Here is a 27371-nt window from a genome sequence, read left to right on the forward strand (position 1 = left end):
GTAATAGTTGTAACGCTCTATCGATTTGTGCAAAGGGAGATATGACTTAACCACGCATCATGTACCGCCACAAAACTAACCAAAGTCAGTCGGCCATTACCAGAGTGATCAAACTAGTTTTAAAATCAATATGCATACTTTTGTTTTAGTGAAACTCCTAAATAGATATGTCCGATATTTTACATTGTATTCCGATACCGATACCTGATATTTGAAGCAAATAACTATCGCGATCTGATCAGTTATAAAATAACGTCAATATTAGCCTATGCACAAACAACCAAAAACGTTAAGTTGAAACATTCAAAAGTATTTTTTAGCATTTTACTTAAAATTTTCTTTGACAGTTAACATTTTTCTTACTTAATTTTAGTTGAATCTACTATTTTTTTATAAAATTGCATTTAAGGTGAAATCCGGTCTTAATTTGATATTGCACGGCGACCGATACCACTGAAGTATCGGACGAGTAGCGATACCACCACTGGCATCAGATATCGGCACCGATCCAATTTTATCGCACATTCCTAATAATGATCAAACAAGCAAAATAGATGAACATAAAACGTTCAAGGCAATTGTTACCTGGTTATTTGAACAAAATTCCGTTTAGCGTTAAGAAGTTTATTTACCTCCAGTTGTTTTTTAAATATTTTTTGACAAATTTACATTTTAAAAAAAATATCAAATTTTTACATTTTTGAAATACTAATCCAATGCTTTTACCAAAATACAAAATACGTGTGGGCGCGTTGGCGAAGTGGTTAGCGCCACTGACCAGCAATCCTCAGATCCGGGGCTCAACACCCGGTTGAGCACTTTACTTACGCGCGGTGCTTGTGGGCTGAGCACCTGAAAACCGTAGCCCGAAGATCAAGCAGAGAGCGCGAGTCGCGATCAAGTTAATAATCTCTGCAACAGCGCGTCTACGAGCTGAGCTGGCGGCCGTGGAAGGAGAAGAACATCTCTCACTACTTTACAGACTTGTATACATGCTAGTGCAATGTATGGTGACGCGTGCATTGTATTGTGATGTATATGTAACGCGCACTCGAATATATATATATATATATCAAAATACATAGTGATACTAAAACATCAACATTTTATTTCCTCCATGAACTAATACAACTGGTTTACCTATTCAAAGGTTTTTATTTTTAAGTTAACTTTCTTTTAGTTAACTTAGGGTTTTTCGTAAGTTTACTTTTAAGTATTTATTCAGATTAATATTAATTTCAGGAACAAATTTAAGTAAAAAATTCCGCCTACTAAAACCCGTAGATATAATGAAAACCAATCCATATATCTTGTGAGATATGAACAAACAATATCTTCAGCGAATATTGTTAAATTCATTACAAAATACCAAAATATTTCTAGATGTCAGTAGCATGACTGTGGAGCTGAAGCCGGAGCTGGAGCCCGGAGCCCGGAGACCGGAGCCAAGCATTTACTCTGGAGCCAGAGCCGGAGCCGGAGCCATTTTTATTACTTTTGTGGATCTGGAGCCGGAGCCAGAGCCCTTTTTATTATATTTGTGTAGCTTGAGCCAATTTTCTATTTGTGATGCTAAAGCTAAGAAATTATATTTTGTTCCATCTCCAACGTTAGTTAGCCAAAAGCAATTTTTAAAACTTTTCTTTTTTAAACTTTTTAAAAAAAAAGCCATTCAATAAGTGACTGGTGGCACCGGAGCCGAAGCCGGAGTCATTGGGTGTGTGTTTGATGGCTCCGGAGCTGGAGCCGGAGCCGGAGACAAAGGATGTGAGTTTTACTACTCCGGAGCTGGAGCCGGAGCCGGAGCCAAAGGATTGAGTTGTACGACTCCGGAGCTGGAGCCGGAGCAATTTAATAATTGCCTCATGGCTCCGGAGCTGGAGCTGGAGCCGGAGTTGGAGCCGGAGCCAGAGCTGGAGCCGGAGCTGGAGCCGGAGCTGGAGCCGGAGCTGGAGCCGGAGCTGGAGCCGGAGCTGGAGCCAGAGCTAATGCTATTTTACGGTGGCTCCCCAGCCCTGGTCAGTAGTCCATAATACAGGGCTGGGGAGCCACCGTAAAATAGCATTAGCTCCGGCTCCAGCTCCGGAGTCGTAAAACTCATATCCTTTGGCTCCGGCTCCAGCTCCGGTGCCACCAGTCACTTATTCAATGGCAAGTTTTAAAAATTGCTTTTGGCTAACTAACTTTGGAGATGGAACAAAATATAATTTCTTAGCTTTAGCACCACAAATTGAAAAATGGCTCCAGCTCCACAAAAATAATAAAAATGGCTCCGGCTCCAGCTCCACAAAAATAATAAAAATGGCTCCGGCTCCGGCTCCAGCTCCACAAAAATAATAACAATGGCTCCGGCTCCGGCTCTGGCTCCAGAGAAAATGCTTAGCTCCGGGCTCCAGCTCCGGCTCCCCAGCCCTGCCATAATAGACCATAATTTTGAAATAAAGACATTTTTGAAAATATCTTTGAAAACTTTTCCTTTCGTATAAATTATTTCTATTTTTTCAGCGAGGCGACAGTTTTCAATATAGTGATCTCCCTGAACAACAAACTGTAAGTGGATTGTTGGATAAAAACAAACAACTCAAACAAATGGATGCTATAATATATTTATTCGGAAGGGGAACATTATATCACAGGAAGTAATATAACGAGGTAGAGACACGTTTTAAGATGGAAATTTAAATGGGCCTCTTTCCCCGGAAAGCTAAACTTCTGTTCAATAGTAGACGTAGTAGTTTCCGCAGGTGCTGAGCTTGTAGTAGGAGCTACGACTGTAAAATGAAGAATAATACACATATTTAAAATTTCTCTGCTCGATGATTTAGAAATATAAAAATAAGCATTTTGAAAAAGAGTCAATTTATAAATTCAACATTTGAATATAAAAAAGATAGCATGGCTATTGTATAGAGGTCTGAATAACTCACCAGTACTGGGTGTAGTAGTAGCAGTAGGACTGGCTGGTGGGGTAGCACACACTCCAGCGAAGGTATCCTCCGAACATGTATCTGGGGTAGCAGTAAGAGACTCTGCACTTGGAGCAGCAAGAGAAGTGCTGGACAAGGGCGGGGATCAGCTTAGCGTAGTAAGCATCGAACTCAGCCATAACGACGTTGCAACCAGAGACAAGCTTGTTGGCGTAGGCGGAACGGGATTGGGAGACGTAATACAAGTTGTAGTAGTACTGTCCGTGGAACTTCTCGAGCATTTCGTTGTACTTGTTCCAGTGGGCGACCTTGGCCTGCAATGCGATAAAGCAATACAGTGAAATACAGAACATTTTTTTATATTGTTATATCTAAATTGTAACTTACATCCCACATAGCGTCCTAGAAAGCGGTCCTCTTGGCGTCACGGTCATCTTCGAGCTTCTTCTTGTAAGCAGCAATGGAAGCAGCCCTCTTGCTAAGGCATGTGCTGTACTTTCCGATGACGGACTTGATGAGCTCAGCGGCCTTGGTCTTGTAAGCGGCGATGCTCTTGTCGAAGGTGTCCACGCATTCGATGAGCCTCTGGGAAAGCTGTTCCTTGTAGAGAGCGACGGCATCGTCAAGCTTCTTCTTGAGGTCAGCGCTAAGTTTGGCAAGCTCCATACGCTGGGCATAGGTCAAAAAGGTGCTGCCGTTCCTGTATCACAAAACTGGTTATCTATTTTTTCAAACATAAATAATGGTAGTTTTTGGTTTAGTGAACTTACTGGCACACGAAGTAGGAGTACTTCATTCTGTAGATGAAGGCGTGTCTCTCCTTGATGATGGCCTCGTATTTTTCAAGGTATTCGTTGTGGTATCCGATCCACTTGAGCTTCCAAGCAACGAAGGTAGCGGTGTAAGATTTGATGAATTCGTCAACCTTGGCCTGCATTTCGGATTCAATCACAGCGGGGGTCTTGTGAAGGGCATTGAGATCTGAAAGAAAATAATGTCATTGCATCATCTGATAATATACAATTAGATAAAAGTAATGTCTACTTACCACAAGTCTTCAAGTTCTTGAAAGTCATTCCCCTGAAGCAGTAACGGAAAGCACACAAGTTGAATCCAACGCGGCAGTATTTGCGACTGAAGGAATACCAGCATCCGAGGGAGGCACTGAAAATACAATAACATTAGATATGACACTATTTTACAAATCTTATATGACTTATTGAATCGCACCATCCGTTGTAGTAGCTCTTCTTGTAGAAGTTGAGGCATCCGTTGGTCATGTAACAGCGGTAAGAACAAGTGTAGAATCCGATGAGCTTAGACTTGTAGGAGTTAAGTTTGGTGGTGTACTCGGCAATGCATCCACGAGCAATGTTGAGTTCGCTGTTGTAGTAGTATGAGGTGACGTAGTTGATGTAGTAGTCGGTGGTGCTCTTAGTGCCTGGTAATCAAAAGTAAGGCATTCATTGTATTTTAAATCATTCAAGGTAATTCGAAATGAACTGAAAACAATTACAAATAAACTTACAGTAAATTTTCTGCAAAAGGTTCCTGTAGTAGCTGGTCTTGGTGGTGGCAACAGCAACCTTGAACTTCCAGAAGTTGGCAACGTAAGAAGCGATCCTCTTCTCCAAAGCGGTCTTGTATTCGGCGATCTTGGTGAGACGAGTTTCAAGGCACTTCTTGGCACTGAGAAAGAATCATTTGTCATTTAGCATTATTTTGATTTACATTAGTTAAATTTAATCCTTACTTTTCGACAATCTTGGCGTGGAAGTCGATGATCATCTGAAGCTTCTTGCTGAGCAAAGCGTTGTAAGCAACCAAGGCGTCGTATCTCATTTTGATAAGCTTGGCGGTGTATTCAACGATCTTCTCATCCCGCTCCTTGATAAGGGCATCCCTGTCAGCAGTGGCGCAGCTGAAAACGAATATAACGCAAAAGTCAGCAGTGTATTTTTTAAAACTTACACTAGAAGGGAGATAAATTAATGTAGAAAGTTATTACTTTATATGAAAAAAGCGATATATAAAAATTGTCTTTCTGTAACTTACGACATCTTGTAGTCGTAGTAGATGGTGATGAACTTCTTGTAGGCTTCGATGTATTCGTTGGTCTTCTCGTAAAGAGCGTTGTACCAGGCAACACGCTTGGCAATCATCTCACTGGAGATCTTGAAAAGACTCTCCTTGAGGAGGTTCTTAAGTTCTTCAACGACATCATCGACGGATTTCTCTGCACACAAGAGAAGTTTGAGTCTGTTGTTTTGAGAAAAATTTGTTGCATTTACCGTTTACTTACCAGACCATCCGGTCTTTCCGCAAGTATCATCGGGGTAAACCTTCAAGATGGGCTGGTAGAATTTGGTGGAACACCAGGCGGTGTTGAAACTGATGCTAAACCTGTAGAAGGAGGAGCAGGGGAACACATTGAAGTTGCGTCCGCAGTAGTAGGAGTAGTTGCATTGATATGCGTTGGTGGCCTGCAAAGAAACAATACGTTATTTATTGACGATACATTTATTATTCAAATGTAGTACGTTTATTACTTACTGCAATGCAAGCCAAGAGAACGAGTAATAACTTCATCGCTGTCGTTTTTCAACTTTCCTCCTTGGATAATCGAAACTGGACTGATTTCTTGTTTAAATCTCCCTGGTTATATAGGCTTTTCCCGGACTTAGTTGCACGGACAAAAGACACAAATTGTGCACTCGAAGTGGTATTGTTTTGCCTGGCGCTCATCAGAGCAAAGTAGTTTTCCATTTCAAATTGGTTGTTTGCACAGTATAACAACCTCTTACTGCATGTTGGTGTCGAAGCTGCAGTAGAGTGGCGGTTTCCATAGATCTGTTTTGCAAAATAGTTCTTAGATGAGCGATGAGTGGTCCTGCTGAGCTACATTATTTTCGTAATTTTATGTTTGTTCTGTAAATTGTCAAATTAAACCCTATTGCGATTGGATTGCATAAAACAACATTACTGGCACTTATTCCGTTACGGCAGTGGAACAATTCACCCTGCATCAATGAAGGGTGTTTGTTCAACGCATTTGACTATTTTTCATCGCGACATCCTTTTTTTAGGGCTGTTTGTTCAAGATACATTGCCTAGAACAGCGTTGTTTCTTTAACACGTTCGGCTGTTTTTTCATCGCATATCCAAGTGGTTTAGAATGCGGATGTTGGACTTGGATAGAATATTCTTTAGGATAACAAGCGTTATTTGATGCTGACGAATTACTTGCAGCCAGGTAAAAAACAAAACAAAATATAACTGATTTTGCTAACGATACCCAGGGGTAAATACAATCGTGTTTGTTCTGAGGGCAGAGAGGTTTTTGTTGTAACACACCCACTCCTGGATAAACATTCATTCTTCTATTAATACTACACGAACATTTCGTATTTCTTTTAAAATTTGCAATATGACCTTTACGTTATTAAAGCCGTTTGTTCAAGATACATTGCGCAGGGTTGTTTCTGTAAATCGTTTTGCTGTTTTTTCATCGCGACATCCAAGTGGTTTAGAATGCGGATGTTGGACTTGGATCGAATCTTCTTTAGGATAACAAGCGTTATTTGATGCTGGCGGAATATGTTCAACCAGGTAAAAATAAACAACAAATATAGCTGAATTTGTTAACGGTACACACGGGTAAATATTGTATTTGTTGTGAGATAGGAGAGGCTCTTGTAGTAACACTGGCGGTCCTGGAAAAACAGTTTTTTATCGAACCAACCAGAATAACTCGTATCTTTTTTAAAATTTGCAATAGTATCGACATCTACGTTATCAGGGCCGTTTGTGTAAGTTATATTGCCTATAGAGCAATTAAGGGTGTTTGCTTAACGCGCTCGGCTGTTTTTGTTTCACCGAATCCAAGTGGTTACAATTGCGGATGTTGGACTTGGATCAAATCTTGTTTAGGATACCAAGCGTTATTTGTAACTGGCAGAATAATGTAAAAGAGTAAAGCAAACAAGTAGAGATGTCCGAATGTGCATACGATTGTACATACGGCGCGTCCCAACAACAGCTAGATATAATTGTTTTGGTTTCGGCAAAGGTTCTTAAATTTGGACCTTCCAGGAAAACCTTTCCTTTTAATATACAGATAGCTCGGATCTGTTTTAACATTTCAGGACTGTTTTCCTTCGTTTGATATTTTCTTATTTAGCCTTCAAGAATATTACATGTAGTATATTGTTCACCACTTTTATCATTTTTTATCACGAGTAAAGATCTTAGTTTCTTTTCAGTTTTTTTTGTTCTTTTTTGTGTAAAAAAAATAATGCCGATTTTGACGTAACTGCGGTATTCTGAATTTTAGTGAGGTTGTATTAGATATTTTGTAACCTTCGTAGTTTGTTTTGCATAGCTCCCCTAGGTCTGATAAGAGTTTGTCTGATCGTGTATTTTCCCAAGACTCTTTACCCATTATTTGTACACAAACCAGCCATGCATAAGACTAACGCATGTTTGGCGTGATATGAATAGGTTCATGTTTTTATTGGTGTATTAAAATAAAATTTGAATATATTTTGTCGCACTGTAAACAGCAAATATAGGCCACACAATTTCCTACAAATATGCCGTATCGTATAGTATGCATTTCAAAAACTGCAATTTGCCAGTCTTGTAATGACGCACTTAAGTCGTTTTGGTAAAATAAATTGACTTACCGTAATTCGTTTTGGTCAAGTGATTTAACTTGGACTTAAGTCTTGGGTATAATGAGTTAGGTTTAAATTGATCAGCATTTTTTTGAACAATATTTTATAAAATTTAGCAATGTATCTTAAACTTTTCACGTAAACCAATTAAATTGCTACGATCGAGTTGTTTTTTGTTGGTATTGTTCTTGGTTTCGTTTTATAGAGATATAAGTGATTTGGCTTGAAAATTACTTGCTCTAATTATGACTCAACTGGAAGTTTACCTCGGCAATTGATGATTTAAACTTGGACTTGACTTGTCAATTTCTGTAGAAGAATTGCCTTAAACTTCGGATGTTTTTAAATGACTTAACTGGGACTTAAGTCTATTAAAAATGTTAACCACACTGCAATTTTCATTTTGTTTTAGGTGGTTAATCCAAACTAGAACCTCTAAAATCACAGTTAATACACACACTTGTAAGCCTTTGTCAAAGCTTTTATCCCTTCTGTGATTAAGTTTAACGAAATCCTGTTGTTGGCCTAACTTTCTGTCGATTTGTGGAAAGTCAGATTAAACTTAACCACACACCATAAACCACCACAATAATCATTTTTTTATAGATTTAAATTTTAAGGTGAATCGTGGCCTGGGATTGCAAACAAGGCTGAAATTCCGATCTTAATTCGGTATCGCACGGCGACCGATACCACTGAAGTATCGGGCGAGTACCGATACAGCTACTGGGCACCAGGTATCGGCTGCGATCCAATTTATCGCACATTCCTAATAACAATTGTCAAACAAGCAAAATAAATGAACATAACCTTTCCAGATTATTGCTACCAGGTTATTAGGACATCACTTGCTTTGGCATTAAAAAGATTATTTACTTCCGGTTGTTAATCGACTTGTTTTTGATAAATTTAATTTTAAGGTAAAATCGCTGCCATGGATCGCCAAGCATGGCAGGAATTTTCTACATTGATATGGCACTTAACCGGCACCGTTACCGCGCTGGTATCTGCCAAACTCTCACTGACAATTGGCATCGGGTATCGGCTCCGATCGATATTATCGGTCATCCCAATTTCAAAGAAGCGTGATTTGACACAATTTTATTAGAATTGTTTTTACTTTAATAAAATGAATTCCTACTAGGATTTTTTTTTTTTTTCAACAAATGTTTTCAAAATCATCAAAAGATACCAAAAAAATTTCTAGATGTCAATAGTCCACAATGGACGACAATTAGGCTATTTGCAATAAAGATTTATCTTAACTGAATAAAACTATAAAAAGACGGCTTTCCGTTCATACAAATTATTTATATTTTTCTGCTTGGCAACATTTGTGAGTGACCTGCCGTTATAACAAACTAAGTGGATAGTTTGATATAGTGAAACAAACGAAACAAATGGATGCTATATATTTATTTATTCGGAAGGGGAAAGGAACATTATATTACACAAAGCAATACAACGAGGTAGAGACACATTTTAAGATGGAAATTTATATGGGCCTCTTTCCCCGGGAAGCTAAACATCTGTTCAATAGTAGACGTAGTAGTTTCCGCAGGTGCTGAGCTTGTAGTAGGAGCTACGGCTGCAAAAATAAGTATAAATATATTTATGGAAAATTTTATGGAAAAATCGCTCCGCAACTAAATCAAGATAAGTATAGGCTCTTTGAAAAACGACGAATTGAACTAATTACAATAATATGAATCCTAATTGTGAATATGAAACGGAAATCAATGCATTTATATATGAGTTAGCAATACTCACCAGTACTGGGTATAGTAGTAGCAGTAGGACTGGCTGGTGGGGTAGCACACACTCCAGCGAAGGTATCCTCCGAACATGTATCTGGGGTAGCAGTAAGAGACTCTGCACTTGGAGCAGCAAGAGAAGTGCTGGACAAGGGCGGGGATCAGCTTAGCGTAGTAAGCATCGAACTCAGCCATAACGACGTTGCAGCCAGAGACAAGCTTGTTGGCGTAGGCGGAACGGGATTGGGAGACGTAATACAAGTTGTAGTAGTACTGTCCGTGGAACTTCTCGAGCATTTCGTTGTACTTGTTCCAGTGGGCGACCCTGGCCTGCAATGCGATAAAGCAATACGTTGAATATATAATACTTTCATATCGTTATATCTAAATTGTAACTTACATCCCACATAGCGCTGTAGAAAGCGGTCCTCTTGGCGTCACGGTCATCTTCGAGCTTCTTCTTGTAAGCAGCAATGGAGGCGGCCCTCTTGCTAAGGCATGTGCTGTACTTTCCGATGACGGACTTGATGAGCTCAGCGGCCTTGGTCTTGTAAGCGGCGATGCTCTTGTCGAAGGTGTCCACGCATTCGATGAGCCTCTGGTAAAGCTGTTCCTTGTAGAGAGCGACGGCATCGTCAAGCTTCTTCTTGAGGTCAGCGCTCAGTTTGGCGAGCTCCATACGCTGGGCATAAGTCAAGTAGGTGCTGCCATTCCTGTATCACAAAATTTGTTATCTATTTGTTCAACATAAATATTGGAATTTTTTGCTTCAATTAACTCACTGGCACACGAAGTAGGAGTACTTCATTCTGTAGATGAAGGCGTGTCTCTCCTTGATGATGGCCTCGTATTTCTCAAGGTATTCGTTGTGGTATCCGATCCACTTGAGCTTCCAGGCAACGAAGGTAGCGGTGTAAGATTTGACGAATTCGTCAACCTTGGCCTGCATTTCGGATTCAATCACAGCGGGGGTCTTATGAAGGGCATTGAGATCTGAAAGAAAATAATGTCATTGCATCATCTGATAATATACAATTCGATAAAAGTAATGCCTACTTACCACATGTTTTCAAGTTCTTGAAAGTCATTCCCCTGAAGCAGTAACGGAAAGCACACAAGTTGAATCCAACGCGGCAGTATTTGCGGCTGAAGGAATACCAGCATCCGAGGGAGGCACTGAAAATACAACAACATTAGATATGACACTATTTTACAACTCTTATATGACTTATTGAATCGCACCATCCGTTGTAGTAGCTCTTTTTGTAGAAGTTGAGGCATCCGTTGGTCATGTAACAGCGGTAAGAGCAAGTGTAGAATCCGATAAGCTTAGACTTGTAGGAGTTAAGCTTGGCGGTGTACTCGGCCATGCATCCACGAGCAATGTTGAGTTCGCTGTTGTAGTAGTATGAGGTGACGTAGTTGATGTAGTAGTCGGTGGTGCTCTTAGTGCCTGGTAATCAAAAGTAAGGCATTCATTGTATTTTAAATCATTCAAGGTAATTCGAAATGAACTGAAAACAATTACAAATAAACTTACAGTAAATTTTCTGCAAAAGGTTCCTGTAGTAGCTGGTCTTGGTGGTGGCAACAGCAACCTTGAACTTCCAGAAGTTGGCAACGTAAGAGGCGATCCTCTTCTCCAAAGCGGTCTTGTATTCGGCGATCTTGGTGAGACGAGTTTCAAGGCACTTCTTGGCACTGAGAAGGAATCATTTGTTATTTAGCATTATTTTGATTTACATTAGTTAAATTTAATCCTTACTTTTCGACAATCTTGGCGTGGAAGTCGATGATCATCTGAAGCTTCTTGCTGAGCAAAGCGTTGTAAGCAACCAAGGCGTCGTATCTCATTTTGATAAGCTTGGCGGTGTATTCAATGATCTTCTCATCCCGCTCCTTGATAAGGGCATCCCTGTCAGCAGTGGCGCAGCTGAAAACGAATATAACGCAAAAGTCAGCAGTGTATTTTTTAAAACTTACACTAGAAGGGAGATAAATTAATGTAGAAAGTTATTACTTTATATGAAAAAAGCGATATATAAAAATTGAACTTACGACATCTTGTAGTCGTAGTAGATGGTGATGAACTTCCTGTAGGCTTCGATGTATTCGTTGGTCTTCTCGTAAAGAGCGTTGTACCAGGCAACACGCTTGGCAATCATCTCACTGGAGATCTTGAAAAGACTCTCCTTGAGGAGGTTCTTAAGTTCTTCAACGACATCATCGACGGATTTCTCTGCACACAAGAGAAGTTTGAGTCTCTTGTTTTGAGAAAAATTTGTTGCATTTACCGTTTACTTACCAGACCATCCGGTCTTTCCGCAAGTATCATCGGGGTAAACCTTCAAGATGGGCTGGTAGAATTTGGTGGAACACCAGGCGCTGTTGAAACTGATGCTAAACCTGTAGAAGGAGGAGCAGGGATACACATTGAAGTTGCGTCCGCAGTAGTAGGAGTAGTTGCATTGATATGCGTTGGTGGCCTGTAAAGAAACGATACGTTATCTTAATGACAATACGTTTAATACTCAAATATATAAGGTTTATTACTTACTGCAAAGCAAGCCAAGAGAACGAGTAACAACTTCATCGCTGTCGTTTTTTCAACTTTCCTCTTCAGGTAATTGAATGTGATTTTGGACTGCAAGCTTCGGACTTATATAGCGTAACCGCCGGTCGATGCACCCAAAATAAACCAATAACAACCACCAACCAGCACGTTTGTTTTAATGCGGATTTGCGCCAAGTTGTCGAGAGCCTTAAATAAATTGTTTTCGTTTGATTTGCGAAACCCGGATAATCTGATCCGGGTACGAAATTGTGTTTAGGGATGTTTTCGTGGTTGACACATTGGTAGCCAGCACTGCATAGGCTCTTCAAAAACTACTTGCGATCGCGATTGCCACTTATTAGTTCCGAGCTTCGATACCTAATAAAAACAAAATATTTGTGTTTTTTTAATTTGATCGTTGAGATTATTTTTTACCAGTTTTCTTTCATATGGAAACTTTAAAATTGTTTACCTAATTTTGTGTAAATTGTTAATTTTTAGACTGGTTGAGATAGTCTTATTTGGTTATTTCTAATATTCCATTATTTTTTGTTTATTTTGTTTATTTTTTATATATATATTTTTTTACCCCCTTTTTTAGATATTTAAGTAAGCCTACGTGTAGAGCGAACCGTTTCTCTTCTTCTCAGTAATTTGCACCCAATTTCAGTTAGCAATAACAAGATATACTTGTTGTTTTACGAAGATAAAACTGTTTTACGATCATCGAACTAATGCAACAAATGATGGTCGCCGATCCTACCGGTGGTGCCCAAAAGTGGACAGCTATGCTGCGTAAGGTACATTGTTATGACTGCGTGATATTTTGGCACTTATCTAAAACACACATTTCGGTATTGTTGTTTTCCGGACGTGTGCGGACACTTGCACCGGGTGGGCTATGACGGTTTGCTGCAATTTCAAGGCACTTGCTGTATTTTGACCACCAGATGGCGACCGCGTCTTTACGTTTTATCGCAGGGGTGCTGAACCAAATCAGTTCAGGGGCACGGTCGATGTACAAAAAACCTACCTGCTTTAGACAAAGACTTCTGAAATAAATTAAATTCATATTTTATTCCAAAATATCTAAAGATTGATAACCAGAAATTAACTTGACCTCAGATATTTGACGATTTTGAGATACTAATTATATTTTGAAGGGCTACTAATTATATTTTGAAACTGAAATACTATTTATAGTCGTGTGACAAGGCCAGGTGATGTGTGTTAAAAAATTACAAAGCGGGTAAAGAACACAAGACATTTAGGCGATGTTACAGCTAAAACAATACATTTCTAGAAACCTTCAAGTTTCAAAATATTGGACCTATTTAAACAATAGTGTGTAATGGTGAATTATTCAAATTTAAAAACAAAAATATTAAAAGGTAAGAATATTTAACCAATTTCAGATACTAGGCTTTAACTGTTTCTGAACCCATAGTTTAGAAGGCCTTTTCCCGGAATAATGTTTTTATTCGTTTTTTTAAACAGATAGTCCTCCGAATTTTGCGGCAAAACTGTGATTTTATAATGTTTGTAGTAATTTTGTGTCATTAAATGAAATCCTATATTGTTAAATGAAAAGCCTTATCTTTTGAGACACTAACGGGAAATGGAATTGTCGTATTTAAAATCGAAGGAAAAATATATTTATTCCTAACGTAATAATTTGAAACTAATATATTTGTTAGCTCTATTGCTTATATTTAGTATAACATAGGCTTCGGTGCTATAATGGTTATAGTCGTTTATCAACTTGTTTTAACACTCAAATAAATATGCCTTTGTCCAATATTCTGGTTGACATCACATTGTTACTTTGTGAACGCAAAACAGGTTGCTTATAAATTTTCAGTTGTTCATACTAATAAAAAAAAATTGGGATTAATAAGTTAATTATTCGGTGTTTATGACTCGACCTAGACTTGTCCTGTTTGGAAACACGTTTGGAATATAAATGGAACTTGACTTAGTGAAATTGTCTTTGTTAAATCTTTAATTTGGAAAATTGTTTTTATACAGATATGCCAACCTTGATGCATTAAAAAAACGCTTTTTCATGCTGTAAAGAAAGAAATTTGATTGGCAAATACTAGGCGAAATACTCAGCATTGCCCAGGTATGATAGGGTACCAGTTCAGTTCTAACCCGGCGAAGTATTTGGCGATTTTAATATGGTAAACTGAGTGATTATCAGTTTGAAACAAGTAGAAGACCACTTGCGTTGTTGTCCGGGCGATGGAAATTAATTACCGATGGAATAAAGGCGATCATTTGCGAAATCTAAATGCTTTTTGTGTGGCAAACTAAATCGTAAGTAATCAAATTAAATTCTTCATCTTGTAAACTAAAACTCTCATAAAATTTTTGAAAGTTTGTAAATAAAACTTTAAGGAAACTGAAATTGTGTCTCTTATTCACTGATACATGTTGCACCGTCCCTGTGTAAATTTGCTAAAGATAATACGCTATAGCAAATTATTTAAAGTGATTGAGCCCATTTAAATTTTCCATCTTATGTGTTGTACCTGAAATAAATCGACAAAGTTCTCAGCTATAGAATGGAACACTTTGTCTATGCACGACCGACACATCATCTACGTACTGTAGATCGATCAGGAATCACGAACAGACCAAAACATTAAAGATAAGGCCCGTGTGGAAAGGATAAATTGTTTGTCTTGTGTCATTTAAGCGAATTCGTCATTCAAATTCGTCATTTAAGCAAACACGTAATCCCCGAAATCAAAATGCGGCCAACATAAGACAAATCCAACCAGGAAATAAAAATTGCTTCCCGCTAAAACCGCTGCAAAAAGCGCGATAATTCTTGCGAACACATCCTAAATTTTACGTGGTTAAACATACTGTAAGTGTAAGAAGACAACAAGCTTTAATCTAAATCGCCATTTTTGATTATGTTGGATCATCCCAGAAAGAGGATCATTTTTCTGCCAAAATAAAAAAGGACTTTGTGTTTATTTAGAGCAGCGGTTCTCAACCAGTGGGCCATGGCTCACGGGTGGGCCATAAGAATATTTCAGGTGGGCCACAGACCAATTTGAAAAACCTAGATTTAGTTTCATTTGTGTCACTACATTTATTTTTTAGGAATAATGGATTGTTCTGCTGTGTTTTGTTCTGAACCTATTCTACAGTTTTTTCTTTCATAAAACCATTGGGCCACAGATTTTTTTCAACGTAAATGGGCCACGAAAGAAAAAAGGTTGAGAACCACTGATTTAGAGCATCCCTGGGCGCTCGCTTGAAACGCGAGTCACCATTGCACACATTTGCTCTCTTGCTGCAAACATACCGCCGTGCGAGTCGTCAAAAAAACTTAACGTTACTGCCGAACTCGCTGAATCATTGCAATTGCACAAAGTTGGCAATAACAAGATACTCGTTGTTTTAACATAGGACTGTTTTTCCACAAACGGACTAATGCAACAAACGACAATAATCGTCCCTCGTACCTTTGGTGCTTCAAAGAGATCAACGAGACTACGTTGGAAAATTTGTTATGATTTCCTAATATGTTGGCACTCTTCTAAAAACACGCACTCCGCTAATGTTGTGTTACGAACGCGTGCAAACCCTTACATTGGATTTGCTGTGGTTGTAGATAACAAACAGCTTTGCTGCAATAAAGCGGTTTCATCATTACGTGAGGCTTTAATCTTTTGATGTTAACACAATATAGCCCCATGACATAGTAGTGGTAATACGGCGTAGGTCACATTGCAGTTTAACATGCAAAAACATACATTTATAATTATAAGCAACACATTTGAGCTAACTCTCGTGCAAAGTGAAAAAGAAAAGACATCGACGGCTTTTCTGATTTTTTTTTGTAAAAGTGTTCCCCCTTTACATACATTGTATAAAAACTAAAAATGATTTGGTCAAAATAGGACTTTCCAAACTTCCTGTTTGGAAACCTTTTAATTTATTAAACGTTTTAACATTTCGTTTCGTTTAACTTAAGCAAAACATTTGTCGTTGTCTGGTAAATTTGGCCACCGCTTGTTGAAATAATAGGCTAACCTTCAAGGGAATTAGGTTTTCGCGTCAATCTAAAACATGCATATTATAAAAAAATCATTTTGTATGAATACAACACATGTGTAAAACACATAAACTGACCCAGTTGCGACACCCTGCACGGCCGTACCACCCAGTTGGGAATCCATGGTTTTAAACTTTGGGTCTAAACGGAGAGTGTTGCACATGCTGTCGACACTTCTGTTTAAGCTTTTCCAGTTACAAAGCGGTTAGTCTAATAAAATACGTAAAAAGTCATAGTGCTGCCCTGTTGTGTAGCCATATTACCAGCCCAACCCTCCATGTAATTGCAATTGCGTTTGACAACAACATATTACTTGTTGTTCTAACGGTGCTAGAAATGTTTTAAGATCACTAAACTAATGCAACAAGTGATGATCGCTGTTCGTACCGCGGTGCTTCAAATTGGGCAGCGATGCTGCGTTAGATACTTTGTGATTATTTCATGTTTTTGGCACTCATGTAAAAGAAACATACTTCTCTAATGTTGTGTTACGAACGTGTGCAAACACTTAATTTTAGTTTGCTGTGGCTGTAGTTAACAAACAACTTTATAGTGTTGTTGCATTTGAGTGATTGAACTGAGTGCCAAAAGCTAGCTAGGCAAGGCGTACGATAGCATTTTAACCGTTAGAGGGCGTCTGCACAAGTCAGCTTCAATTGATGATTTTCGGAATTATTTTAACGACTGTCCTGATTTTGTTACTTGAGAATCGACCATTTGTAATCTAAACCGCCAACGCATTAGCCGGTATCTTTCATTTCTCTTCTACTCTGCAAAACTTAACAATTTAAGGATCAAAATAAAAATAATTCTGATATGAGTTTAACATGTTGCCAAAAATTAAAAGGAGTTTTTTATTTGTTAACACAATCCAAAAAAGGGTTAATAATGCTACTAATATAAACTAAATAAAATCAATACATTTTTAATCCCCGGTAATTATAGAGTTTTCAAAATAATATTCAAGAGTCATGTTGGTTTAAAGCATTGCCCCAGTTGACCACAAGCAAGCCGTCGATCTTCTATTTGTCAAACTAAACCACAGAAGTTATCTCCAACAAATGTACTTAATCTACAGCTCTTGATTTATGATCAAAAAAATCAAAAACAAATTTTGTATACAACGTTGCTTATTATGGCTGCATATCTATATAAACATATGCTTAAATATCGAAATTAAACCCCATACTAAACAAATAAATAAAACTGTCAAATGCCGTAGCAACCGAAAACAGCTTATTATTGCACGTTATTGCCTGTTTTCGAATCCGGCTGTTATCATAATAAAGATTCGATCCAAGTACAACATCCGCAATATAAACCATTTTGGTGTCGTGATAGAAAATGGCCGAGCGCCTTAAGCAAACAACCCATGCAAGGTAAATCGATCCAACTGCCGTAAAAACACAACGACTCGCCACATTGCTTTAACAAACTGCATCAAAGACCAACACGCTTATGCATAGAACAAGGGTAGAGTTGCGGATATAGCTAACGAGTGCTCATCGACCGATTGCTTTGCGAAACACACCCATGGAAACAGCAAGCTAGCTTCGGGCACCGATACAACATGTAGGAAAGAGTTGTAAAGCTATAACAACAACCAATTTGGAATGGCAAACTACTTTGCTTTAATAAGCGCCAGGCAAAACAATACCACTTGAGAGCATAACTTGTGTCTTTTGTCGATGCAACTAATTAAAGTATTGCATTTAGGTATTAAATGTATCGTCAATAAGATAACGTATTGTTTTTTTACAGGCCACCAACGCATATCAATGCAACTACTCCTACTACTGCGGACGCAACTTCAATGTGTTCCCCTGCTCCTCCTTCTACAGGTTCAGCATCAGTTTCAACAGCGCCTGGTGTTCCACCAAATTCTACCAGCCCATCTTGAAGGTTTACCCCGATGATACTTGCGGAAAGACCGGATGGTCTGGTAAGTAAACGGTAAATGCAACAAATTTTTCTCAAAACAAGAGACTCAAACTTCTCTTGTGTGCAGAGAAATCCGTCGATGATGTCGTTGAAGAAGTTAAGAACCTCCTCAAGGAGAGTCTTTTCAAGATCTCCAGTGAGATGATTGCCAAGCGTGTTGCCTGGTATAACGCTCTTTACGAGAAGACTAACGAATACATCGAAGCCTACAAGAAGTTCATCACCATCTACTACGACTACAAGATGTCGTAAGTAATAACTTTCTACCTAAATTTATCACCCTTCTAGTGTAAGTTTTAAAAAATACACTGCTGACTTTTGCGTTATATTCGTTTTCAGCTGCGCCACTGCTGACAGGGATGCCCTTATCAAGGAGCGGGATGAGAAGATCGCTGAATACACCGCCAAGCTTTACAAGATGAGATACGAAGCCTTGGTTGCTTACAACACTTTGCTCAGCAAGAAGCTTCAGATGATTATCGACTTCTACGCCAAGATTGTCGAAAAGTAAGAATTTGAATTTACTAATGTAAATCAAAATAATGCTAAATGACAAATGATTCCTTCTCAGTGCCAAGAAGTGCCTTGAAACTCGTCTCGCCAAGATCGCCGAATACAAGACCGCTTTGGAGAAGAGGATCGCATCTTACGTTGCCAACTTCTGGAAGTTCAAGGTTGCTGTTGCCACCACCAAGACCAGCTACTACAGGACACTTTTGCAGAACATTTACTGTAAGTTTATTTGTAATAGTTTTCAGTTCAATTCGAATCACCTTAAATGATTTAAAATACAACAAATGCCATACTTTTGATTACCAGGCACTAAGAGCACCACCGACTACTACATCAACTACGTCACCTCATACTACTACAACAGCGAACTCAACATTGCTCGTGGATGCATTGCCGAGTACAACGCCAAGCTTAACTCCTACAAGTCTAAGCTTATCGGATTCTACACTTGCTCTTACCGCTGTTACATGACCAACGGATGCCTCAACTTCTACAAGAAGAGCTACTACAACGGATGGTACGATTCAACAAGCCATATAACAGTTATAAAATAGTGTCATATCTAATGTTGTAGTATTTTCAGTGCCTCCCTCGGATGCTGGTATTCCTTCAGCCGCAAATACTGCCGCGTTGGATTCAACTTGTGTGCTTTCCGTTACTGCTTTAGGGGAATGACTTTCAAGAACTTGAAGACTTGCGGTAGGTTATCTCTATTTTCATCTATTGTATATTATCATATTATGATGCAATGACATTATTGTCTTCAGACGTTAATGCTCTTCACAAGACCCCCGCTGTGATTGAATCCGAAATGCAGGCCAAGGTTGACGAATTCGTCAAATCTTACACCGCTACCTTCGTTGCCTGGAAGCTCAAGTGGATCGGATACCACAACGAATACCTTGAGAAATACGAGGCCATCATCAAGGAGAGACACGCCTTCATCTACAGAATGAAGTACTCCTACTTCGTGTGCCAGTGAGTTAATTGAAGCAAAAAATTCCAATATTTATGTTGAACAAATAGATAACAAATTTTGTGATACAGGAATGGCAGCACCTACTTGACTTATGCCCAGCGTATGGAGCTCGCCAAACTGAGCGCTGACCTCAAGAAGAAGCTTGACGATGCCGTCGCTCTCTACAAGGATCAGCTTTCCCAGAGGCTCATCGAATGCGTGAACACCTTCAACAAGAGCATCGCCGCTTACAAGACCAAGGCCGCTGAGCTCATCAAGTCCGTCATCGGAAAGTACAGCACATGCCTTAGCAAGAGGGCCGCCTCCATTGCTGCTTACAAGAAGAAGCTCGAAGATGACCGTGACGCCAAGAGGACCGCTTTCTACAGCGCTATGTGGGATGTAAGTTACAATTTAGATATAACGATATGAAAGTATTATATATTCAACGTATTGCTTTATCGCATTGCAGGCCAAGGTCGCCCACTGGAACAAGTACAACGAAATGCTCGAGAAGTTCCACGGACAGTACTACTACAACTTGTATTACGTCTCCCAATCCCGTTCCGCCTACGCAAACAAGCTTGTCTCTGGTTGCAACGTCGTTATGGCTGAGTTCGATGCTTACTACGCTAAGCTGATCCCCGCCCTTGTCCAGCACTTCTCTTGCTGCTCCAAGTGTAGAGTCTCTTACTGCTACCCCAGATACATGTTCGGAGGATACCTCCGCTGGAGTGTGTGCTACCCCACCAGCCAGTCCTACTGCTACTATTATACCCAGTACTGGTGAGTATTGCTAACTCATATATAAATGCATTGATTTCCGTTTCATATTCACAATTAGGATTCATATTATTGTAATTAGTTCAATTCGTTCTTTTTCAAAGAGCCTATACTTATCTTGATTTAGTTGCAGAGCGATTTGTATTTTCCATAAATATAGTTATACTTATTTTTGCAGCCGTAGCTCCTACTACAAGCTCAGCACCTGCGGAAACTACTACGTCTACTATTGAACAGATGTTTAGCTTCCCGGGGAAAGAGGCCCATATAAATTTCCATCTTAAAATGTGTCTCTACCTCGTTGTATTGCTTTGTGTAATATAATGTTCCTTTCCCCTTCCGAATAAATAAATATATAGCATCCATTTGTTTCGTTTGTTTCACTATATCAAACTATCCACTTAGTTTGTTATAACGGCAGGTCACTCACAAATGTTGCCAAGCAGAAAAATATTAATAATTCGTATGAACGGAAAGCCGTCTTTTTATAGTTTTGTTCAGTTAAGATAAATCTTTATTGCAAATAGCCTAATTGTCGTCCATTGTGGACTATTGACATCTAGAAATTTTTTTGGTATCTTTTGATGATTTTGAAAACATTTGTTAAATATATTACGTGATTCAAGATATTGGGATTAAGTGTCCATGATATCTGCGGGTTTTAGGCGGATTATTGTTTACTAAAATTTGGGATGTTTGCTCCTGAAATGAACATTTATCCAAATATATACTTGAAAAAGTGAAAAAAAAACGTTAAAATAGTAAAAAAAAAAAAGCTGCAGTGGTTTACGCAGATAATTGATACACTATGATTTTCGTTGACAACTGTAGTATTTGGATTTATTAAACCGTCAGCAGTTGTATGGTTGTTATTGAACATGAACAAATATCCTAGTAGGAATTCATTTTATTAAAGTAAAAACAATTCTAATAAAATTGTGTCAAATCACGCTTCTTTGAAATTGGGATGACCGATAATATCGATCGGAGCCGATACCCGATGCCAATTGTCAGTGAGAGTTTGGCAGATACCAGCGCGGTAACGGTGCCGGTTAAGTGCCATATCAATTTAGAAAATTCCTGCCATGCTTGGCGATCCATGGCAGCGATTTTACCTTAAAATTAAATTTATCAAAAACAAGTCGATTAACAACCGGAAGTAAATAATCTTTTTAATGCCAAAGCAAGTGATGTCCTAACAACCTGGTAGCAATAATCTGGAAAGTTTTATGTTCATTTATTTTGCTTGTTTGACAATTGTTATTAGGAATGTGCGATAAATTGGATCGGAGCCGATACCTGGTGCCCAGTAGCTGTATCGGTACTCGCCCGATACTTCAGTGGTATCGGTCGCCGTGCGATACCGAATTAAGATCGGAATTTCAGCCTTGTTTGCAATCCCAGGCCACGATTCACCTTAAAATGTAAATCTATAAAAAAAATGATTATTGTGGTGGTTTATGGTGTGTGGTTAAGTTTAATCTGACTTTCCACAAATCGACAGAAAGTTAGGCCAACAACAGGATTTCGTTAAACTTAATCACAGAAGGGATAAAAGCTTTTAAAAAGGCTTACAAGTGTGTGTATTAACTGTGATTTTAGAGGTTCTAGTTTGGATTAACCACCTAAAACAAAATGAAAATTGCAGTGAGGTTAACATTTTTAATAGACTTAAGTGCCAGTTAAGTCATTTAAAAACATCCGAAGTTTAAGGCAATTCTTCTATAGAAATTAACAAGTCAAGTCCCAGTTCAAAACATTATTTGTCTAAGTAAAGTTCCAGTTGAGTCATAATTAGAGCAAGTAATTTTCAAGCCAAATCACTTATATCTCTATAAAACGAAACCAAGAACAATACCAACAAAAAACAACTCGATCGTAGCAATTTAATTGGTTTACGTGAAAAGTTTAAGATACATTGCTAAATTTTATATAATATTGTTTAAAAAAATGCTGATAAATTTAAATCTAACTCATTATACCCAAAACTTAAGCCCAAGTTAAATCACTTGTCCAAAACGAATTACGGCAAGTCAATTTTATTTACCAAAACGACTTAACTGCGTCATTACAAGACTGGCAAATTGCAGTTTTTGAAATGCATACTATACGATACGGCATATTTGTAGGAAATTGTGCGGCCTATATTGCTGTTTACAGTGCGACAAAATAGTTTCAAATTTTATTTTAATACACCAATAAAAACATGAACCTATTCATATCACGCCAAACATGCGTTAGTCTTATGCATGGCTGGTTTGTGTACAAATAATAGAGTAAAGAGTCTTGGGAAAATAAACGATCAGACAAACTCTTATCAGGCCTAGGGGAGCTATGCAAAACAAACTACGAAGGTTACAAAATATCTAGTATAACCTCACTAAAATTCAGAATACCGCAGTTACGTCAAAATCGGCATTATTTTTTTTACACAAAAAAGAACTAAAAAAACTGAAAAGAAACTAAGATATTTACTTGTGATAAAAAATGATAAAAGTGGTGAACAATATACTACATGTAATATTCTTGAAGGCTAAATAAGAAAATATCAAACGAAGGAAAACAGTCCTGAAATGTTAAAAGAGATCCGAGCTATCTGTATATTAAAAGGAAAGGTTTTCCTGGAAGGGACAAATTTAAGAACCTTTGCCCAAACCAAAACAATTATATCTAGCTGTTGTTGGGACGCGCCGTATGTACAATCGTATGCACATTCGGACATCTCTACTTGTTTGCTTTACTCTTTTACATTATTCTGCCAGTTACAAATAACGCTTGGTATCCTAAACAAGATTTGATCCAAGTCCAACATCCGCAATTGTAACCACTTGGATTCGGTGAAACAAAAACAGCCGAGCGCGTTAAGCAAACACCCTTAATTGCTCTATAGGCAATATAACTTACACAAACGGCCCTGATAACGTAATGTCGATACTATTGCAGATTTTAAAAAAGATACGAGTTATTCTGGTTGGTTCGATAAAAAACTGTTTTTCCAGGACCGCCAGTGTTACTACAAGAGCCTCTCCTATCTCACAACAAATACAATATTTACCCGTGTGTACCGTTAACAAATTCACCTATATTTGTTGTTTATTTTTACCTGGTTGAACATATTCCGCCAGCATCAAATAACGCTTGTTATCCTAAAGAAGATTCGATCCAAGTCCAACATCCGCATTCTAAACCACTTGGATGTCGCGATGAAAAAACAGCCGAACGATTTACAGAAACAACCCTGCGCAATGTATCTTGAACAAACGGCTTAAAAAACGTAAAGGTCATATTGCAAATTTTAAAAGAAATACGAAATGTTCGTGTAGTAATAATAGAAGAATGAATGTTTATCCAGGAGTGGGTGTGTTACAACAAAAACCTCTCTGTCCTCAGAACAAACACGATTGTATTTACCCCTGGGTATCGTTAGCAAAATCAGTTATATTTTGTTTTGGTTTTTACATGGCTGCAAGTAATTCGTCAGCATCAAATAACGCTTGTTATCCTAAAGAATATTCATCCAAGTCCAACATCCGCATTCTAAACCACTTGGATATGCGATGAAAAAACAGCCGAACGTGTTAAAGAAACAACGCTGTTCTAGGCAATGTATCTTGAACAAACAGCCCTAATAAAAAGGATGTCGCGATGAAAAATAGTCAAATGCGTTGAACAAACACCCTTCATTGATGCAGGGTGAATTGTTCCACTGCCGTAACGGAATAAGTGCCAGTAATGTTGTTTTATGCAATCCAATCGCAATAAGGTTTAATTTGACGATTTACAGAACAAACATAAAATTACGAAAATAATGTAGCTCAGCAGGACCACTCATCGCTCATCTAAGAACTATTTTGCAAAACAGATCTATGGAAACCGCCACTCTACTGCAGCTTCGACACCAACATGCAGTAAGAGGTTGTTATACTGAGCAAACAACCAATTTGAGATGGAAAACTACTTTGCTCTGATGAGCGCCAGGCAAAACAATACCACTTCGAGTGCACCATTTGTGTCTTTTGTCCGTGCAACTAAGTCCGGGAAAAGCCTATATAACCAGGGAGATTTAAACAAGAAATCAGTCCAGTTTCGATTATCCAAGGAGGAAAGTTGAAAAACGACAGCGATGAAGTTATTACTCGTTCTCTTGGCTTGCATTGCAGTAAGTAATAAACGTACTACATTTGAATAATGAATGTATCGTCAATAAATAACGTATTGTTTCTTTGCAGGCCACCAACGCATATCAATGCAACTACTCCTACTACTGCGGACGCAACTTCAATGTGTTCCCCTGCTCCTCCTTCTACAGGTTTAGCATCAGTTTCAACAGCGCCTGGTGTTCCACCAAATTCTACCAGCCCATCTTGAAGGTTTACCCCGATGATACTTGCGGAAAGACCGGATGGTCTGGTAAGTAAACGGTAAATGCAACAAATTTTTCTCAAAACAAGAGACTCAAACTTCTCTTGTGTGCAGAGAAATCCGTCGATGATGTCGTTGAAGAACTTAAGAACCTCCTCAAAGAGAGTCTTTTCAAGATCTCCAGTGAGATGATTGCCAAGCGTGTTGCCTGGTACAACGCTCTTTACGAGAAGACCAACGAATACATCGAAGCCTACAAGAAGTTCATCACCATCTACTACGACTACAAGATGTCGTAAGTTACAGAAAGACAATTTTTTTTTATATATCGCTTTTTTCATATAAAGTAATAACTTTCTACATTAATTTATCTCCCTTCTAGTGTAAGTTTTAAAAAATACACTGCTGACTTTTGCGTTATATTCATTTTCAGCTGCGCCACTGCTGACAGGGATGCCCTTATCAAGGAGCGGGATGAGAAGATCATTGAATACACCGCCAAGCTTATCAAAATGAGATACGACGCCTTGGTTGCTTACAACGCTTTGCTCAGCAAGAAGCTTCAGATGATCATCGACTTCCACGCCAAGATTGTCGAAAAGTAAGGATTAAATTTAACTAATGTAAATCAAAATAATGCTAAATGACAAATGATTCCTTCTCAGTGCCAAGAAGTGCCTTGAAACTCGTCTCACCAAGATCGCCGAATACAAGACCGCTTTGGAGAAGAGGATCGCTTCTTATGTTGCCAACTTCTGGAAGTTCAAGGTTGCTGTTGCCACCACCAAGACCAGCTACTACAGGACACTTTTGCAGAACATTTACTGTAAGTTTATTTGTAACAGTTTTCAGTTCAATTCGAATCACCTTAAATGATTTAAAATACAACAAATGCCACACTTTTGATTACCAGGCACTAAGAGCACCACCGACTACTACATCAACTACGTCACCTCATACTACTACAACAGCGAACTCAACATTGCTCGTGGATGCATGGCCGAGTACACCGCCAAGCTTAACTCCTACAAGTCTAAGCTTATCGGATTCTACACTTGCTCTTACCGCTGTTACATGACCAACGGATGCCTCAACTTCTACAAAAAGAGCTACTACAACGGATGGTGCGATTCAATAAGTCATATAAGAGTTGTAAAATAGTGTCATATCTAATGTTGTTGTATTTTCAGTGCCTCCCTCGGATGCTGGTATTCCTTCAGCCGCAAATACTGCCGCGTTGGATTCAACTTGTGTGCTTTCCGTTACTGCTTCAGGGGAATGACTTTCAAGAACTTGAAAACTTGTGGTAAGTAGGCATTACTTTTATCGAATTGTATATTATCAGATGATGCAATGACATTATTTTCTTTCAGATCTCAATGCCCTTCACAAGACCCCCGCTGTGATTGAATCCGAAATGCAGGCCAAGGTTGACGAATTCGTCAAATCTTACACCGCTACCTTCGTTGCCTGGAAGCTCAAGTGGATCGGATACCACAACGAATACCTTGAGAAATACGAGGCCATCATCAAGGAGAGACACGCCTTCATCTACAGAATGAAGTACTCCTACTTCGTGTGCCAGTGAGTTAATTGAAGCAAAAAATTCCAATATTTATGTTGAACAAATAGATAACAAATTTTGTGATACAGGAACGGCAGCACCTACTTGACTTATGCCCAGCGTATGGAGCTCGCCAAACTGAGCGCTGACCTCAAGAAGAAGCTTGACGATGCCGTCGCTCTCTACAAGGAACAGCTTTACCAGAGGCTCATCGAATGCGTGGACACCTTCGACAAGAGCATCGCCGCTTACAAGACCAAGGCCGCTGAGCTCATCAAGTCCGTCATCGGAAAGTACAGCACATGCCTTAGCAAGAGGGCCGCCTCCATTGCTGCTTACAAGAAGAAGCTCGAAGATGACCGTGACGCCAAGAGGACCGCTTTCTACAACGCTATGTGGGATGTAAGTTACAATTTAGATATAACGATATGAAAGTAATATATATTCAACGTATTGCTTTATCGCATTGCAGGCCAAGGTCGCCCACTGGAACAAGTACAACGAAATGCTCGAGAAGTTCCACGGACAGTACTACTACAACTTGTATTACGTCTCCCAATCCCGTTCCGCCTACGCCAACAAGCTTGTCTCTGGTTGCAACGTCGTTATGGCTGAGTTCGATGCTTACTACGCTAAGCTAATCCCCGCCCTTGTCCAGCACTTTTCTTGCTGCTCCAAGTGCAGAGTCTTTTACTGCTACCCCAGATACATGTTCGGAGGATACCTTCGCTGGAGTGTGTGCTACCCCACCAGCCAGTCCTACTGCTACTACTACACCCAGTTCTGGTAAGTATTGCATCTCATATATTAAATAATTGATTTCTGTTTCGTATTCACAATTATAATTTATATTATTGTAATAAGTTGACTTCTTTCTTTTTCAAAGAGCCTATTTCTGTCTTGATTTAGTCACGGAGCGATTTGTAGTTCCCATAAATATATACATTTCTTCTGTGAAATTTAAAAATGTATATTCCTTCATATTACAGCCGTAGCTCCTACTACAAGCTCAGCACCTGCGGAAACTACTACGTCTACTATTGAACAGAAGTTTAGCTTCCCGGGGAAAAAGGCCCATATCAATTTCCATCTTAAAATGCGTCTCTACCTCGTTGTATTACTTCGTGTGATATAATGTTCCTTTCCCCTTCCGAATAAATAAATACATATAGCATTCAATTTGGTTCTGTATTAAGTTTACTTAATTTAGATCATACAACTAACACAAACGGTTTTTAGAAAGCATAGAAATATAACAATTGAT

General features: G+C 38.8%; 4 protein-coding genes across 4 annotated transcripts; 2 read left to right on the forward strand and 2 right to left on the reverse strand.

Moving 5' to 3' along the window:
* Positions 1-2716: 2716 nt before the first annotated feature.
* LOC146138630 (uncharacterized) lies at positions 2717-5773 on the reverse strand. The gene is made up of 11 exons (XM_083394625.1): positions 5732-5773; positions 5230-5410; positions 4983-5163; positions 4681-4848; positions 4456-4616; positions 4158-4368; positions 3976-4091; positions 3698-3908; positions 3339-3627; positions 2928-3241; positions 2717-2771 (listed from the first exon to the last, which is right to left on the reverse strand). The coding sequence occupies exons 1-11, from the start codon at positions 5771-5773 to the stop codon at positions 2717-2719; spliced, it is 1929 nt and encodes a 642-aa protein (XP_083250751.1).
* Positions 5774-9136: 3363 nt separating this feature from the next.
* LOC146138631 (uncharacterized) lies at positions 9137-11950 on the reverse strand. The gene is made up of 11 exons (XM_083394626.1): positions 11915-11950; positions 11663-11843; positions 11416-11596; positions 11123-11290; positions 10898-11058; positions 10600-10810; positions 10418-10533; positions 10140-10350; positions 9758-10070; positions 9374-9687; positions 9137-9191 (listed from the first exon to the last, which is right to left on the reverse strand). Exons 1-11 carry the CDS (start codon positions 11948-11950, stop codon positions 9137-9139), a joined length of 1947 nt encoding a protein of 648 aa, XP_083250752.1.
* Positions 11951-17330: 5380 nt separating this feature from the next.
* On the forward strand, positions 17331-20414 carry LOC146138632 (uncharacterized). Its single transcript, XM_083394627.1, has 11 exons — positions 17331-17360; positions 17748-17928; positions 17995-18175; positions 18267-18434; positions 18499-18659; positions 18747-18957; positions 19024-19139; positions 19208-19418; positions 19488-19800; positions 19871-20184; positions 20360-20414. Exons 1-11 carry the CDS (start codon positions 17331-17333, stop codon positions 20412-20414), a joined length of 1941 nt encoding a protein of 646 aa, XP_083250753.1.
* Positions 20415-24047: 3633 nt separating this feature from the next.
* Positions 24048-27151, forward strand: LOC146138633 (uncharacterized). The gene is made up of 11 exons (XM_083394628.1): positions 24048-24089; positions 24411-24591; positions 24658-24838; positions 24977-25144; positions 25209-25369; positions 25457-25667; positions 25734-25849; positions 25917-26127; positions 26197-26509; positions 26580-26893; positions 27097-27151. Exons 1-11 carry the CDS (start codon positions 24048-24050, stop codon positions 27149-27151), a joined length of 1953 nt encoding a protein of 650 aa, XP_083250754.1.
* Positions 27152-27371: the final 220 nt, after the last annotated feature.

This window comes from Ascidiella aspersa, chromosome 7, assembly GCF_963924565.1.
Source record: "Ascidiella aspersa chromosome 7, kaAscAspe10.2, whole genome shotgun sequence".
Classification (NCBI taxonomy): Eukaryota; Metazoa; Chordata; class Ascidiacea; order Phlebobranchia; family Ascidiidae; genus Ascidiella; species Ascidiella aspersa.